At 43.7% G+C, this 15,595-nt stretch overlaps 1 protein-coding gene across 1 annotated transcript in view; it reads left to right on the top strand.

Moving 5' to 3' along the window:
• The window catches only part of CSMD2 (CUB and Sushi multiple domains 2), a 654,766-nt gene that overhangs the window by 495,980 nt on the left and 143,191 nt on the right, over nt 1-15,595 (top strand). The window contains exon 26 of the mRNA XM_030943020.1: nt 13,699-13,901. Coding sequence (XP_030798880.1) covers nt 13,699-13,901 — 203 coding nt within the window. The remainder of the gene's footprint in view (nt 1-13,698; nt 13,902-15,595) is intronic.

The raw sequence follows: 15,595 nt of genomic DNA, 5'->3' as shown, positions 1-15,595 counted from the left end.
AGCTTTGAGAATGATGGCACTCTCTGGCCATTCAACTTTTCGTGGAACACCTCTAGAGAAAGAAACTCAAACTACTTCAAATTATCCTCATACGATAATCCAACCGAGCTACACTGAGTAGTTGAATTAGCCGGAATGCATCAACTTGACTACCGGTTTAAGATCCTAAAACTTAATTCCAACATCTCTGAGGAGGAGAATAAACTGTTCAACCAAAGAAATGCACATTCCCTGTGGGTTGACCATACTGAACCAGTATAGATCTCTCCCTTTCCAAAAATAAGTAAAGAAATAAACAAAAAATACATAAAATAAACTTGTGTGATGCCACTTAACACATACCATTCATTAAAAGAGAAACATGTCCCTAAAAAAATACAAAATTTTTTTTTCTAAAAATGTTTTACTATAATAGACAAGAAAATGTAAATAGGTATAGACATAATAATCTCATTTGAATATAAGATATGGATGATCAATAGAAGATAGATGATGGAATGCGAGAGGACAGATTCTGAGATAGACAGACAGTGATGAAGGTGACAAAGGAATGCGAAGAAATTAAACACACAGTAACAACTAAAATCCACGACAGCAGCATTTGCCTTGTAAGAAATAAAAGCATTGAAGTAGTAGACAAGCTAGACTCCAAGTAATGAAAAGTAGACAAACATGGAAGACAGAGTGCCAATCCAGGAAGCACAAATGCAGAACAGCAATGAAACGGAGCAGAAGGAATAATAAAATACAAAAGGCTACCATCGCCCCTGGGGAAAAGATGGGGAGTGGGGTGACCAGGGCTAAAATGTTCTCAGTGAAGTGAAAGGATTCATTGAATTTCCAGACAAAAATTAAATTAGATATAATGTGATGAAAAATGAAATCATTGCAAGGGGTGGGAGTGCTTACTCCACAAAATAATTCAGGGCTCTAGGCCTTGGGTGAGGTAGAAGGGAAAGCAGGAGGCAGAGGCAACCTCTGGAGCAGACCAAGGGTATAGGAGCTCAGGATGGAGCATAAAAAATCCCTACAAGCATTTGGCAAAACCAACTCACACAAGCAAGTACACAGTCATCCCTCATTCTATAAAATATTCATTTACAAAACCACCACAACTAATCCAACCCTCCTAAGACTCCTTTTCTTTAACATAATACCAAAGTCCGAAGTCAGTGGTGTTATTGGTCCCAAGAAGTGTTGATTCAGCCAGGAAATATAATTCACTTACAAAGGTGACATATTATTCTCAGATATGCACAAAAGCCACATAAAATTGACTCTCATAGGCTTCCTGAGGAACTTACAAAAACATTGTAGTAGGCTGAACGGTGGCCCCCCAAAGATGTCAGGTTCTAATGCGTGGAACCTGGAAATATTGCCTTCTTTGGATCAAGGATCTCTGCAGCTGTGATTAAGGATTTTTGAAATGAAGGGGCTATCCTGGATTATCTGGGTGAGCCCTAGATGCAACCACATGCAACTTTGTAAGAGAAAGATGGAGGTTTTGTACACGTAAAGGAGAAGGTGATTCAAAGACAATAGTAGAGGTTAGAGTGATATAGCCATAAGCTAAGGAATGCCAACAGCATCAGAAGTTGGAAGAGGCAGGAATAGAGTCTATTCTGGAGCTTCCAGAGGGGGCATGGCCCTACTGAAGCACAGCAATACTGATTTCAGATGTCTGGCCTCCAGAACTATGAAAGAATAAATTTCTGGTTTTGTTTATTTTTGTTTGTTAGTTTGATTGATTGATTTGGATTCTCGCTCTGTTGCCCAGGCTGGAGTGCAGTGGCGTGATCTTGGCTCACTGCAACCTCCACCTCCTGGGTTCAAGTGATTCTCCTGCCTCAACCTCCCGAGTACCTGGGGTTAAAGGCAACCACCACCACACCCGGCTAATTTTTGTACTTTTAGTAGAGACGGGGTTTCACCAGGTTGGTCAGGCTGGTCTAGAACTCCTGACCTCAGGTGATCCACCTGCCCCGGCCTCCCAAAGTGCTGGGATTACAGGCGTTAGCCACCATGCCTGGCCAAATTTCTGTTGTTTTAAGCCACTAAGTTTGTTGTAATATGTTACAGCATCCATAGGAAGCTAATACAGACATATAATTTTTAGCCTACTGAGATGTTTAGAAAAACTACTCAGTACTAAGAATTGGTGACCATGAAAGACTGTGCATAACTTGGGCCTGTAGTCCCTACTTATATTGTCAATGGTTTGATGGTTGGGGGAGGGCATAGGGAAAGGTAAAACCTTTTTAAGATTTACTGTCTTACATAAGAAGAAGCAAAATGGTATAATATATTATTTTTCTTAAATTTGATGATTAGGGAAAATACAAGTTTAGGAGTACTTTTGAAAATGCTTAAAGACAACCACCCATAGAATTTAAAACAAAATGTTTTAAATCACTAAAGAATGGCTCACCGGCTTTCAGGGACCCCTGTGGTTCATCCAAACTCACTTTGCAAATCACTAAAGAAAACTTAAAAACTAAGAAATATAACCCCAAAAAAGCAAGAAAATATAATAAACAAAAGCATAAAACACAGCCAGGCATGGTGTCTCATGCCTGTAATCCCAGCACTTTGGGAGGCTGAAGGAGGTGAATTGCTTGAGGCCAGGAGTTCGAGACCAGTGTGGTCAACCCGGCTAAACCCCATCTCTACTAAAAATAGAAAAATTAGCCGGGCATGGTGGCACGCACCTGTAGTCCCAGCTACTCAGGAGGCTGAGGCCCGAGAATCACTTGAACTCAGGAGGTGGAGCTTATTGTGGGCTGAGATGACTCCACTGCACTCCAGCCTGGGTGCCAGAGTGAGATTCTGTCTCAAAACAAAACAAAACAAAAAAAGCATAAAACAGGATGATGGAAATAAGCTTGTATTATTACCAACAGTAATGGCTAACTGATATAACAGATAATCCCCAAATCTCAGTGGTTTAACATAATAAAGGTTAATTTTTCACACACTTCACAGTCCAATGCCGCTCTGCAGTGGGAACAGGGTCCTGGGTGGGGCTGGAGGTATCTATCCCACAAAGTAATTCAGGGCTCCAGGCCTCAGGTAGAGAAAAAAGAATGGGGGAGTGGAGGCAGCCTCTGGAGCAGATCAAGGTTACAGGAGCTCAGGATGGGCAGGAGACTGGGAGGGTGACCGGATATAAGGCCCAGAGCATAGAAGTGCTATCATCTGAGGCTTCTCTGAAGGATCGGCAAAGAACTAAGGTCAGGTGCCTGAGCAGAGTGCAAAACTCAGATGCTGAGCAAAGGGTCTGCAAAGGGAGCAAACACAGGCTCCCAGAGAGAGACCCCAAGATAATGGTGCACAGGGAAAGGAAGCCAATACGGTAACGTGTAGACCAACTACTGACTGACCTATGGCAGGGAAAGCAGGAGGTGTAAGGAGCTATGAGCTGGGAAACATTCATATTGCAAGGCAAAGATTCTTGGGTTGGATAAAATTTAAAAGAATGCTGCTAAGCAGAAGAACAACAAAATTTCAAAAATAAAAGGTTGGAACAAAAGAATAGCATGAGAACACATGGAAGTAAAAAGCAGGGATCACAATATTGCTTTTCTTTAAAAGAAAAAAGGTAAAATTCAAGGTTAAGTAATATTAAAAGAGACACAGGGAACGCTTTCATATGATCAAATGCATAGTCTACAGTAATGCTAACAGTCATGAATCTTTCTGCACTAAGTAACCTAATGAGAAAACATAAAGCAAAATCTGTCAGAAATATGAGGAGAAATTGACAATCCTTATAGGAGACTTTAGCACATTTCTCTTAGTCAAGTAAAAAATAAAATAAATTGAACAAAAATGGAATTATTTTAGGTGGTTTTACCATTTGATGATTTTTAATACTATGTGCTACATGCTTTATATGTGATTTCATTTATGATAATACTCTTAGCAATGCTGCTTGATAGATTGAAATTACAGCCATTTTATATGGGGTAAACTGAGGCTCTGCAGGGTCACCAAATCAGCTCTCTCAGAACTAGTATTTGAGGCCGGGCGCAGTGGCTCACACCTGTAATCCCAACACTTTGGGAGGCCGAGGCAGGTGAATCACAAGGTCAGGAGATTGAGACCATCCTGGCCAACATGGTGAAACCCCGTCTCTACTGAAAATACAAAAATTAGCTGGGTGAGGTGGCATGCGCCTGTAATCCCAGCTACTCGGGAGGTTGAGGCAGAAGAATAGCGTGAACCCAAGAGGCGGAGATTGCAGTGAGCCGAGATGGCACCACTGCACTCCAACCTGGCGACAGAGCAAGGGAAAAAAAAAAAAAGAACTACAATTTGAACCCAGGTCTTTGGCTCCACAACCAGTGTTTTTACTTTATGGAAACATTTCTTCCAAGGACAAAGATACATTGGCCCCTCACAGAATCCCTGACACCGACAGGGCAGACTCTGGACTCTGTCTAGTGATAGGCAGTCTCAGAGCCTCTGGTTACAGGGTGATGAGGAAGAGAGGGCAGCTGGCCCGAGGTCGCCCAGCACATTAGAGGGAAGCACAAGGTCACAGCCTAAGTCCAAGACACCAGTCACTACCCTGGAACATTCTGCAGCATTTTCAGTGACCTGAAGCCCAGTTTTATTTTTCCACTTTAGAAAATAACCAAAGAATCTTTTATTTCTTTTGAATGCCAGCTGGACCCTGAAGAGAAAAGCCTTTTATTTTGCTCTGGACACCAATGCTGGATTTGGGCTTTGGGCTGTCTTCTCAGTTTTTGCTCTTTGGATAGCGTGATACTTAATTATTATTGTCTGCTATTATGATCATGGTTTAATTGTTAGTTTGCAGCTCGGGCAGCTTAGAGGGGGGCATTTGATAAAACAAGTATTATTTTCTTATTGCCCTTTCCAATGTCACCAAGGATAATTTCAGCTGCATTCTCATGTGGGGACAGGAGTGATTTCTGACCCCCTTCCCCCTGCAGCAGCTGTTCATTCACATGCCATTTTCCCCTAATGTAAAGATCCACCATCGTGACTCACATCAGTGAAGGGTTTATTGTGTTCCTGCGGTGGTGACTGTTGGTTAGGAGCGTCCAAAGCCCTTTCATATTCTGGGGCCCAGTCAGAAAGCAAGTAAAATCAACATGTCAAGGTGCCATGAATTTTTTTTCTTTTCTCATTTTTGCATGTCTTTCCAATTTGCAATGGGATAGAGATAAACTGCCTATAAGCAGGGAGGTGGCAATTTTTTTTTTTTTTTTTAATACCTAGTGTGTCCAAGTTTCCTTCAGACTAAAAGAACTGAGGACCATAATCCCACAAGCAAGTTTCGCCTATGGACAGCACTTGAGAGGGACAGGCCCCTGCAGTGAGAATCCACTGTCCTCCCAACTTCTCAGATCTAGGCTCGGTAGAAAATCTCCTGTTGCTGAAGCTGAGTGTCATGAACCTTACGCTAGCCTCAGCAAAGCACAATGGAGTCTCAGAGGGGGCTGGTGGGAAGAGGTAAGGGAGTGAGGGCCAGGTGGGTGCACCCTTAGCTAGGGCCTGCTGTTGGTTGATGGAGGGGAGGGTGGGTGTTGCTGTGGGAGGTGGAACTCTGAAAACACTATGAGGAAAGGCGTGTGGAGATCTCAGACTTGAACAGAAATATCTGCACATCCCTGGATGTCCCTGCAGTCAGCAATGAAGTCAATATCCAGCCGCAGGGCAAGCAGAACTTCAGGGCAGCCCCACCAAAGAATGGGATGGAGAACAGGGGCCCAATGAGACCCAGCTACCTGAGCTGGCATACTTGCTGGAGTTAGACTGCAGATTATCATGAGTGCCCAAGATGCAACCCAGGCAAACCAGATACCAGACTTAGGAGACCAACTCAAAAGCCCTTTGGTGGAACCCCTCGCTCACTGCCCTCAGCCCTGCCCCAGCACCAGGGAAACTTCTCACTAGGAGAATGGGGACTATGACTTCCTCGCTTCTCTGCAGCTTGGACGTTATCACCATTCCCTGAGCCACCGCTTCAGGTCTCAGCCACCTGCACTTCATGCTTTGTCTTCCTGAAGAACTTGTCATTTCCTGGGTGGGCCAACCTCTATATCCCATCTGTGTCTTTGCATACCCTCTTTTCTCTGCCCACATTCTGTCCCCTTCTCACCCTCCTCACCCACTCCCTTCATCTGGGCTCATCCTGTTAATCTCTCATCTCTCTTTTCTCTTATAAAGATATCAAGACTCAGCTCAGTAGTTACCTGTCCCAGGAGGCCTGGTCTCATCTCCCTGTCTTAAGTTAGGGGCCTTCTCTGTACATACCTTTACTGTAGATTGTACCACATGCAGGGGTGGAAGCATGCCATGTTCCTATCTGAATCACCAGTGCCTAGTACTTACTATTTATAGATTTAAAGTGTGACTATCAGTATCACTATAGGCTCAAGGAACCTACAGGGCTGAATTTAAAAAGTGTGAAACTGTGGTTGCAGTATCCCAGTTTCTCCCAGGTTTAGACTCAGCAGCGAGCTCTGGTCCAGGTTCTGTGTGGCTAGATTCTATGTCTTTGGTAGTGTAGAGCACCAAAGATACAGCTGTAAGATCCAAGGGGCTGGATGTGAGTGGTGAAGGAAGAGCTCAGAACTTCCAGAGAAATAGGAAGTATCTTCCTTAGTATATAGGATTTGTTTGAGTTGCCTCTTGGAGAGTGACAGATGCTTGGCAAGGACAGTGGGTGAGTTTGGATGAACCACAGGGGTCCCTGAAAGCCGGTGAGCCATTCGTTCATTCATCAATTCAATCAAACAACATTCACCAAGGGGCTAGTATGGGTCAGGCCTCATGCTGGGTACTAGAGATATAGAAGTGAATGTGACACTGGCACAAGAGTTAAGGGATTCAGCAAGACAGGGAAGTCAATGGATGACTCTGATAGAGCAGGAGCCTGTAGAGGGAGCATCTCACCAGACTTCAGGGATGGAGAGGACGAGGAGAAGCCTGTGGGAAAGCTGCCCACTGGATGTAAGGCACCTACCAGTACACATCAGTCAGGGGGTAGAAGAATTTACTAGGGCTGCTGCAACAAACTGAATAGCTTAAGGTAACAGAAATGTGTTTTGTTCACAGTTTTAGAGGCTAGAAGTCCAAAATCATGTCCTCAATGGGCCAAGGTCCCTCTGGAAATGCTGGGGAAGAATCTGTCTCATGTCTCTCGTGGCTTCTGGTGGTTGCCAGGAACCCTTGGCATTCCTTGTCTTGCAGGCACGTTACTTCTATCTGTGCCTCCATCACATGGTCTCCTTCCCTGTGTCTTCCTCATGTCTCTGTATCCAAATCTCCCTCTCTTTTCTCTTATCATGATATCAGTCATTGGATTTAGGGCCCACCCTAATCCAGTATGCCCTTCTTGTCATAACTTGATCACATCTGATTATATTTCCAAATAAGGTCAAAGTCACAGGTACCAGGGGTAAGGACTTGAGCATACCCTTTTGGGGGACACAAGTCAACCTGCTACAGGTGGCATGGGGGCATGTGCAGGGGGAACTTCCAGGCAGAGAGAAGGCTCTGAAGCAAGAGAATAAGAAGGAAATCAGTAAAGGGTGAGAAGAACGGGAGAAGGCAACTGGGGCAGCCCAGGAGAGACTTGGTGTGTCCCCTCGGAAGTCTGACTTTATCCTTAGAGAAGGAGGAGAGACTGGGTCAGAGGAGTGGTTCAGAAGGATCGCCCTGGTCCTGATGGAAAAGGTGGATTGAAAGGATGGGAGGGAAACTGGATCCCGGAAGGCCAGTTAGACTTTTGATGCCTCTGAATATGCGTTTCCCTCTTTTGCCATCTTCCTCTCCCTCAGTTTCTCCACACTTTCCTTTCTTCAAAACTCTTTCAAAGACACTGCCTCCTGGAAGCTTTCCTTGCCTCTTCAAATTAAAAGAAGAAGATGGTGTAAAAGAAAGGCCTTTGGTACCAGACAGACATGGTTTGAATACCGGCTCTGACCCTTGCTAGTTGCCTCTGTTAATCCCTTGGAACTCCAGTTCTTCCAAAGCAAAATAGTGAGAATTCACTCTCAACTGCAAGGTTTTATGAGGATACTCGGCAATGTACATAAAGCAGTTGGCACATAGGAGATTTTCTACAAACATTTAGCTCTTTTTCTCCTCCGGTTATTTTGATGGCATCTTATTTATCTCACTCTTTAGCACCTATTGCATATATTATTATGTTTTGAGTGTCTCCTTCAGTAAGTTTCCTCCAGGACAAACGCGGAGCCTTACACATTTCTGCACCTCTCAACACAGAACTTGACATGCAACATGCTTCATTCCTCTTCCCTGGAAATGGCCTGGTTTCTGTTTGTGGCCCAAAGAAACGGGCACGCAGACAGGCAAGTCATCAATAGAAAGGAAGATCTTTTCACCTCTTTCCTCCACTTCAGTTTCTCCTACCTGGGGGCTCAGTGCAAGGGGGAGGGGGGCCGAAAACTGTTTTCAGGATATCAAAAGTCAGAAGAAGACCCAGTGTGCACCTACAGGGGAGCTGCTCACACAAACCCCAATGTCTGTTATGGCCTGGAATTATCTCTATTGATCAGAACTGCTCATTAGCATTTATAGACTCTGATTTCTATAAGATGAGAAAAGTATTCAATAACAGTCTTAATAAATGTTGTTGAGTTTGGCAAACCAAGTCTTTGCTGGTGACCATCAGAGATTTATAATAAAAGGGGTCACTGGCCCCCTGTGGCAGCCCTTAGCTAATTTCCCTGCATCCACTCTTGCCCTTGTCAGTCTTTTCTTACCCAGGCACCAAGAGTGATCTTAAAATGTAAATCGGAACCTGTCAGATCTCAGCTTAAAATATACCAGTGACTTCCCTCAGCTCCTATAGTGCACGCCAAACATCTTCCCCCACCCGCGGAGTCCCGCCAGCCCTGACCCTGCCTGCCTCTCCTGGCCCAGCGTCAGCCTCCATGGCTTTTCCATTGGGGCCTTTGCACATGCTGTCCTTTATTCACCACAGGCTTCCTCCCACCTCTCGTCCCGCCTGCTGTCCACGTGGCTTGGCATCTTGCTTAAATGCCACCTCCTTAGAAGGTCTTCTCCGGCCACTCTGTCTGAAGTGGATACTCTGCCTCGGCACTCTGCCATGTCCTGCCCTGTTCTGGACACAGCTGATAATTTTTGAGTGAGTTTGTGTCTGGGGGGTTATTGCCCATCTCCAGAAGCTCCCGGAGAATGGCACCCTGTCTGTCATCTTCACTGTTATACTGCAGCACCCCGCATATGGGAGGAGCTTAAGTGAACGCGTGCCGAAAGGGGCTTGAACTTGAGCCTCTGTCCTTTCCGTTGCCAACTTGTATTGTTTGTGCACACAGAGAACCCCGCCTCCTCCTCCCCTCTTCTGCACTCCTCTCCACAACATCAATGCCAAGCCTTTCACTTTGTCTGTTTATCAGATCAGCTAAGCCGAATGCAATGAACTGGCATTTTTAATTCATATCAGCTTATGTATGACTCACATGTAAACTGTTGATGACTGAGAGCCTCTCCAGCCCCTGCCTAGCTCTCAACCACAGCCTCTTCCTCCTAGAGATGTGGGCAGCATTGTCAGGAGAAAGAGTAGAAGCACTAAGGTCTGACCTGGATTAGTATTAAATACTAGCAATTCCAGCTTACTGTCTAACCAGCCCATGACCTTGGGCAAGTTACCTACCCTCTCAGAGCCTTAGTATTCTCATTGTTAAAGATGAGACTAGTCCTACCTACAAAATGAAGATGCTTGCATGGACTCCATGGGCTAATGTGAAAGTGCCTTATACACAGTGGTTGTTATGGAAACACATTTTCTTTCATGTCTATTTAGTCCCCATATTCTTGTTTTCTCAGCTTCCTGTCAGACTGGGGTTTCATTTGTTCATTCATTGATTCACTCACTCATTCATTCAGTTGTTCACCCTCAGGATTTCACATGGCCTCTAGAGTCAGTCTCTAACTAGAGCATGATAAAGCCCAAACTCCCATAGCTAATTTTGAGACTCTTGTTCTCTTCCCTCTCACAATCCAGCTGTATTCTCTATGGCATCCTAATACCACCTGAACTCAGGTATGGAGTTGCCTTTCTTCCCGGACAGCTTCACCTTCTCTCTGCCTCCGGATCTTATCTCATGTTATTAAATTCAAAGAAAGCACTCTCCTTTCACGCCACCCAAACTTCAGGTCTCATTTCCTTTTGCCTTCCCTGATGAGTGTGGCCCACAGCAACCTATTTTCTGAGAGCATGTACAGCCACACCACACGGCTGGCACTTGGTCTCCTCTTGGCTGCCGATTTCACAGTGCATTGATCACTGCAGAGAAAGCAGAGAAGGCAGGGGGCAGCCTGGCACAGCAGTGGGTATGCATGTTTGTGCTCTGTCCTAGGGATCTCCTTCTCCTTCTTTTCTATCAAATATGGGGCCCCAGCCTCACACAGGTCCGGGTTTTGAGGAATCCTTTCCTATATCTATAAAAGATTCCACCTAGGAAATCCAAGAGATTCTCTTGGTTTCTAATAGTACTAACTAGTGACTGAAAGTAAGAAACACACACACACACACACACACACATATGTATATATATACATATATATCTGACAATAAATAACTAGAAAATGTAACTAAACATTTAATCTCATTCACAATAGAACCAAAACCATAAACGTATGGACTGCCAAAGAGGAAATTTAATAAGAGGTGTGCAAAGAAGAAAACCATAACAAAGATGAAAAACATAAAACTTTGCAAAGTACATAAACTAAGTTATCTACAATGTTCCTGTCGGGGAAAATTAGTAACATAAAGATATCAATTATCTCCAAATTAATCAATGTGTGTATAATTCCAATCAAAATCTCAATCACATTTTTTGGGACTTGGTAACCATAAAGTTCATCTAAAAGAGTAAATTTGGGAAATTAGTACGTTTGAGGGAAAAAAATCAAAATTTGAGAATATGGAAACCCAAGTAAGCTGCATAGCTATATTCCTGGTACCACAAGTAGATTCTAGTATAGGGAAAGGAGAGACCACTGGAATTGAGAGAAGAGTCCAGAAACAGCCCACAACCAAGGGGACATTTCAAACCAGTAGGGAGAATCAGGATTCTTCAGCTATGAGCGTGTCATCATCCATGGGCATCATGGGCACCATCCAAAATGTCAGACACATCCTAGGCAAGCAAGGCCTGGTTCCACACTCATGAAAATTATGATCTAGTTAGGGAGAAGCATGGTCTACAAATAAGTACACTAAAGATAGACTGGTAGATGCTACGGAGGGAGTAAACATATGTTTTGGTAGGCGGAGTGTGGAAGAGGCTACTTTAGATAGGTGTTGGGACAATTGAGTGTCAATTTGGAAGAACAACGAACTTTTTAGCCTCAAAAAATGAAACTAGCCAGGCGCAGTGGCTCACACCTGTAATCCCAGGACTTTTGGAGGCTGAGGCAGGAGGATTGCTTGAATCCCAGCATTCAAGAGCAACCTGAGCAACACAGAAAAACCCCATCCCTACAAAAAATAAAATTAGTCAAACATGGTGGCATGTACCTGTGGTCTCAGCTACTCAGAAGGTTGTAGTGAGCTATGATTGCACCGGTGAACTCCAACCTGGGTAACAGACAGACCCTGTCTCAAAAAAAAAAAAAGAAAAGAAAAAGAAAAAGAAAAGAAAGAAACTATACAAGTCACAGGAAAGTATTAAAGTTTTGATTAAAGTTTTGTTTTGTTTTTGAATCATTGGGTGGGGGAGAGGTTTGCCCAAGCATAACATGACATCCAGTATCCTTAAAGGAAAATATTAACATATTTGATTACATAAAATGAATCACTTCTATACCAAAATGGATACCACAAACCAAAGTTAAATGAGAAAAAGTCACCAGACACTAGAAGAAAAGATTAGCAACAAATATATCATATAAAAGAGAAATCAAAATATATAAGATAAATAAAAGTCATAATATATAGGTAGAATTTTAAAAGTTTGCATCCATCAATTAAGATGGATAAAGAATTTGAAAGATACAAGTGCCCAGTAAATATGTGCAAAGATACCCAGCCTTACTAAATCATCTAAATTCAAAACTGCCAGCAAGATTCCATTGTGGCCTAGCAGATGGGGGAGCATTTTCATAAAGAATATATTTACAACATTATAATATCTAATGCTGATGAGGTGAAGTTTAGAGAGAATAGTAACATCAATACTGATTAGTGGGAATATAAATTGAAACAATCACTTGAGAGGATAATTTAGCAGGATTTATTTTAAAATTTTTAAATAGATGCCCTTCTCCCCCCAGAATTACTTTGGCAAGTCAACTGAAATATCCACGGAAATGCACACAGCTACATAAATATGAGAATGTTCCTTGCAATTTCATGTGAAATTGTGTTATATAACAATGTCTGTTTCTGCAGAAAAAAAAATGAGGGTGCTGTTTTGTCCATGATGTAGTATTAAATGAAGAAAGAAAGTTATAGAAAACTACATAAAATACGTCTCATTTTGAGGGAACAATGTATATGTGCGCTCATTGAAAAAAACTCTGGAAGCATATGTACCAAACCTACTATTAATTGAATAGCTCTAGAGAACAGGTTGGCTGTGTGAAAGACTTTTTTTAAATTCAGTACATCTGTATATTGTTTGCCTTTTCTCTGCCTCGAGTATGTCTTATTTTTAAAATTTAAAAAGATGTTTTTAAAAAGAGATAGTGATAAATGGATTGGATCCTGAAACACAAAAAAAGACATCAGTGGAGAAACTGGTGAAATTCAAATAAAGTCTGGAGTGTAGTTCATAGTAAGTGTGCCAACATTGCTTGCTTAGTCGTGACAAATGTGCCGTGGAAATGTAAGATGTTAGCAATAGAAGACATGGTGAAGGGTCTATGGGAACACTGCACTATCTTTGCAACTTTTCTGTAAGTCTAAAATTGTTCCACAATAATAAAAAATGGATTAAGAGAGAGAATCACACAGGCTTGTAGCCAATATATCTTTGGCTGTTGGAATCTTTGGTTCCAGAAAAATTCAGGTTACTACTTGAGCCCCCTTGCTCTGAGAGCTCTGTCTGTGTCCTGCAGACCACCACACAGGGAGACCCCTATCTGGCCTCCTGAGGTCTGCAGAGATTATCTATGCCAGGCCTATATATAGCTAATATCCCCAGAGTTCTGCTCTGGGAAACCGAGGTATGAGGTCACCCCTACCTGCACCGTGGCTGGGCCAGCTTCTCAGAGACTCCACAGTTCCCCCTGCCTTCTAGCCCCAATTATTATTTATTTTACCTATATCCTTTGTCCAAGCCAGATCCTGCCTTCTCAGTATTCCCCTCCCAACCTAGAATGGTAACAATATGGGCTCAGGGAGAGGTCTGCGAGCTATGTAAGGTTGAGGAGAGGGATGCAGTCTGATGATGGCAACATGGAGCTCATAATAAGAGAAGGATGCACAAAAGCTACACTTCTCACTCTTACACCCATTGCTGGAGGCCCTATTGGGAGGAGCTGGCCTGGTGAAATCATGAGGATGCTGCCAGACGCCGCTGCCTTCTCTCCCTTCCTGCTGGGCTTCGTAGGTTTAGGGCTTTGTAGGTTTAGGGCCAGGCTTCGTAGGTTTAGGACCTTCTGACCAGAAGCCCCTGGAAAGAAGGGGCTGAGCCCAGATGACCACTGCCTCTTCTCTCCATGCAGGCTACACTTCCTGGTGTTTGACACAGAGGAGGTTCACGACGTGCTGCGCATCTGGGATGGGCCTGTGGAAAGCGGGGTTCTGCTGAAGGAGCTGAGTGGCCCAGCCCTGCCCAAGGACCTGCACAGCACCTTCAACTCAGTCGTCCTGCAGTTCAGCACTGACTTCTTCACCAGCAAGCAGGGCTTTGCCATTCAATTCTCAGGTCTGTGCGTGCCCTCTGCCAGCCCCACTCCACATATCCTGACACATGGCACCCACCTCCCTCTGGCCCTCGCTTTCCTTCACCCCTCAGTCCATGTAAGGATAGTTATTGAGCATCTGCTATATGCCTGGTACATAGTTAGCACCTGTTCAAATGTCTGTGCTGAGCTCACTCTGGTAGGGAAGACAGGTGGGTTAATAGACACTTACATAAAAATAGATAAGCATCTGGATGGAGACATACGGGCTATAATGGTCACCTTGGAGCATCAAGGAAGATGTTCCAGAAAAGATGATGTCCAAGCTCAGACCCGAAGGACAACCAGAAGAAGCACTTTCTTTTCAAGAAAAGAAAGTGTTTCAAGGAGCAAGTAGTCATCTATGACAAGGAAAGGTGCCACTGAAATGGACTTTGGAGGACTTGTGCACCCCTATTACATGGAAAACAGAGAAAAGGGCATCTTAGGTGCAAAGAACACATGAACAAGTGTAGATGCCGGAATGTGAGTTCCAGAAGTGGAGGGCTACCCCATGTGACTGAAGCACAGGGAATGAGGAGGAATGTGGGAGGTACAAGTAGATGGTGGCTTGGGGCACGATTATGAATGAACTAATGGGACATGCTGCACGCTCGGGTTCTTAGTTGAGTGCAGGTTTCAGCAAAGACTGGAAGCCAACATGAGTCATCTACATTTTATTAATTAGGCACTGCAATAGCCAATTATGGAGGAGCATGACAAAGAGCTACCCAAAATGGCCAGTGCTCAAACATCCAAATCCCAGTATGAGATAATTTATATGATTGGTCCTGCCTCTCCCTGGAATGCATCATCTCATGTCCTCTGAAGTGCCTCTTCCATCATTCCTCTCCCTGAACAAGTGACTCTGCCTCGGTTTCTGCTCATGTTTGTTATACAGCAGCTGTCTTCATTACCATCTCCTTATTCTACCGTGTGTGTGGTAGGGAGGGAGGGGGAGTTTCCATGGTGATTCCAGAGCGATTTCTTGTGGCACCTGTGCCATGGCTTTGCCCCCGAGCTCTTTCCAAGTTGGTGTATCAGCTAAGGGTGGTTGGGATATATCCCTGGCACCACTGAGATTGTTACAGAGTTGCAAATCTTGCTTCTAGCTCTTTTCTTCTACGTCTGTTATCTCCGTGGAAATGAGCATTTAGCAGCGTGGGGAGCAGATGAGAGTCTCCAGCATCACATTGCTGTATACTTATTAATTTGTTCATTTAACACTCATGCATGTTTCCAGTCTAGCATTTTCTGTCTATTCCTAAGAGTTCCATGGAATACTAATTGATATTGTAAGAAAAAAGAAGTTTGCATGATCAAGTGATGCTGGAGAGATGCTTAGGCTGATGCAGACCTAAGGAAATGGTCTGCAATATGGGACCTCTGAGAACATTTGCTATGCTAATGCACTTAAATTCAAAAGATGTCTGGTAGGTCACAATTTCCAAACATATTCCATCATGGATGACGTTTTTCAAGACCATCTCAAGAGACTAACGTTTCGTGGAACAAACTTGGGAAATTGCTGGGATAAGCAATGGAAGGATCTCCCAGCAGTAAGGAGGGTAGAATGCTAAAGAGATGGCTCAATCCACTCTCTGGGGAAAGGAGTATTATGCATAATTAAAACCAGACATATTTTCTCCAACTGTGCCCAAGCTGATGGGTACAGCTT

This window comes from Rhinopithecus roxellana, chromosome 12 (genome assembly GCF_007565055.1).
Source record: "Rhinopithecus roxellana isolate Shanxi Qingling chromosome 12, ASM756505v1, whole genome shotgun sequence".
NCBI lineage: Eukaryota > Metazoa > Chordata > Mammalia > Primates > Cercopithecidae > Rhinopithecus > Rhinopithecus roxellana.
The sequence above is the reverse complement of the archived record's forward strand: the minus strand, read 5'-3'. Positions and strand labels throughout refer to the sequence as shown.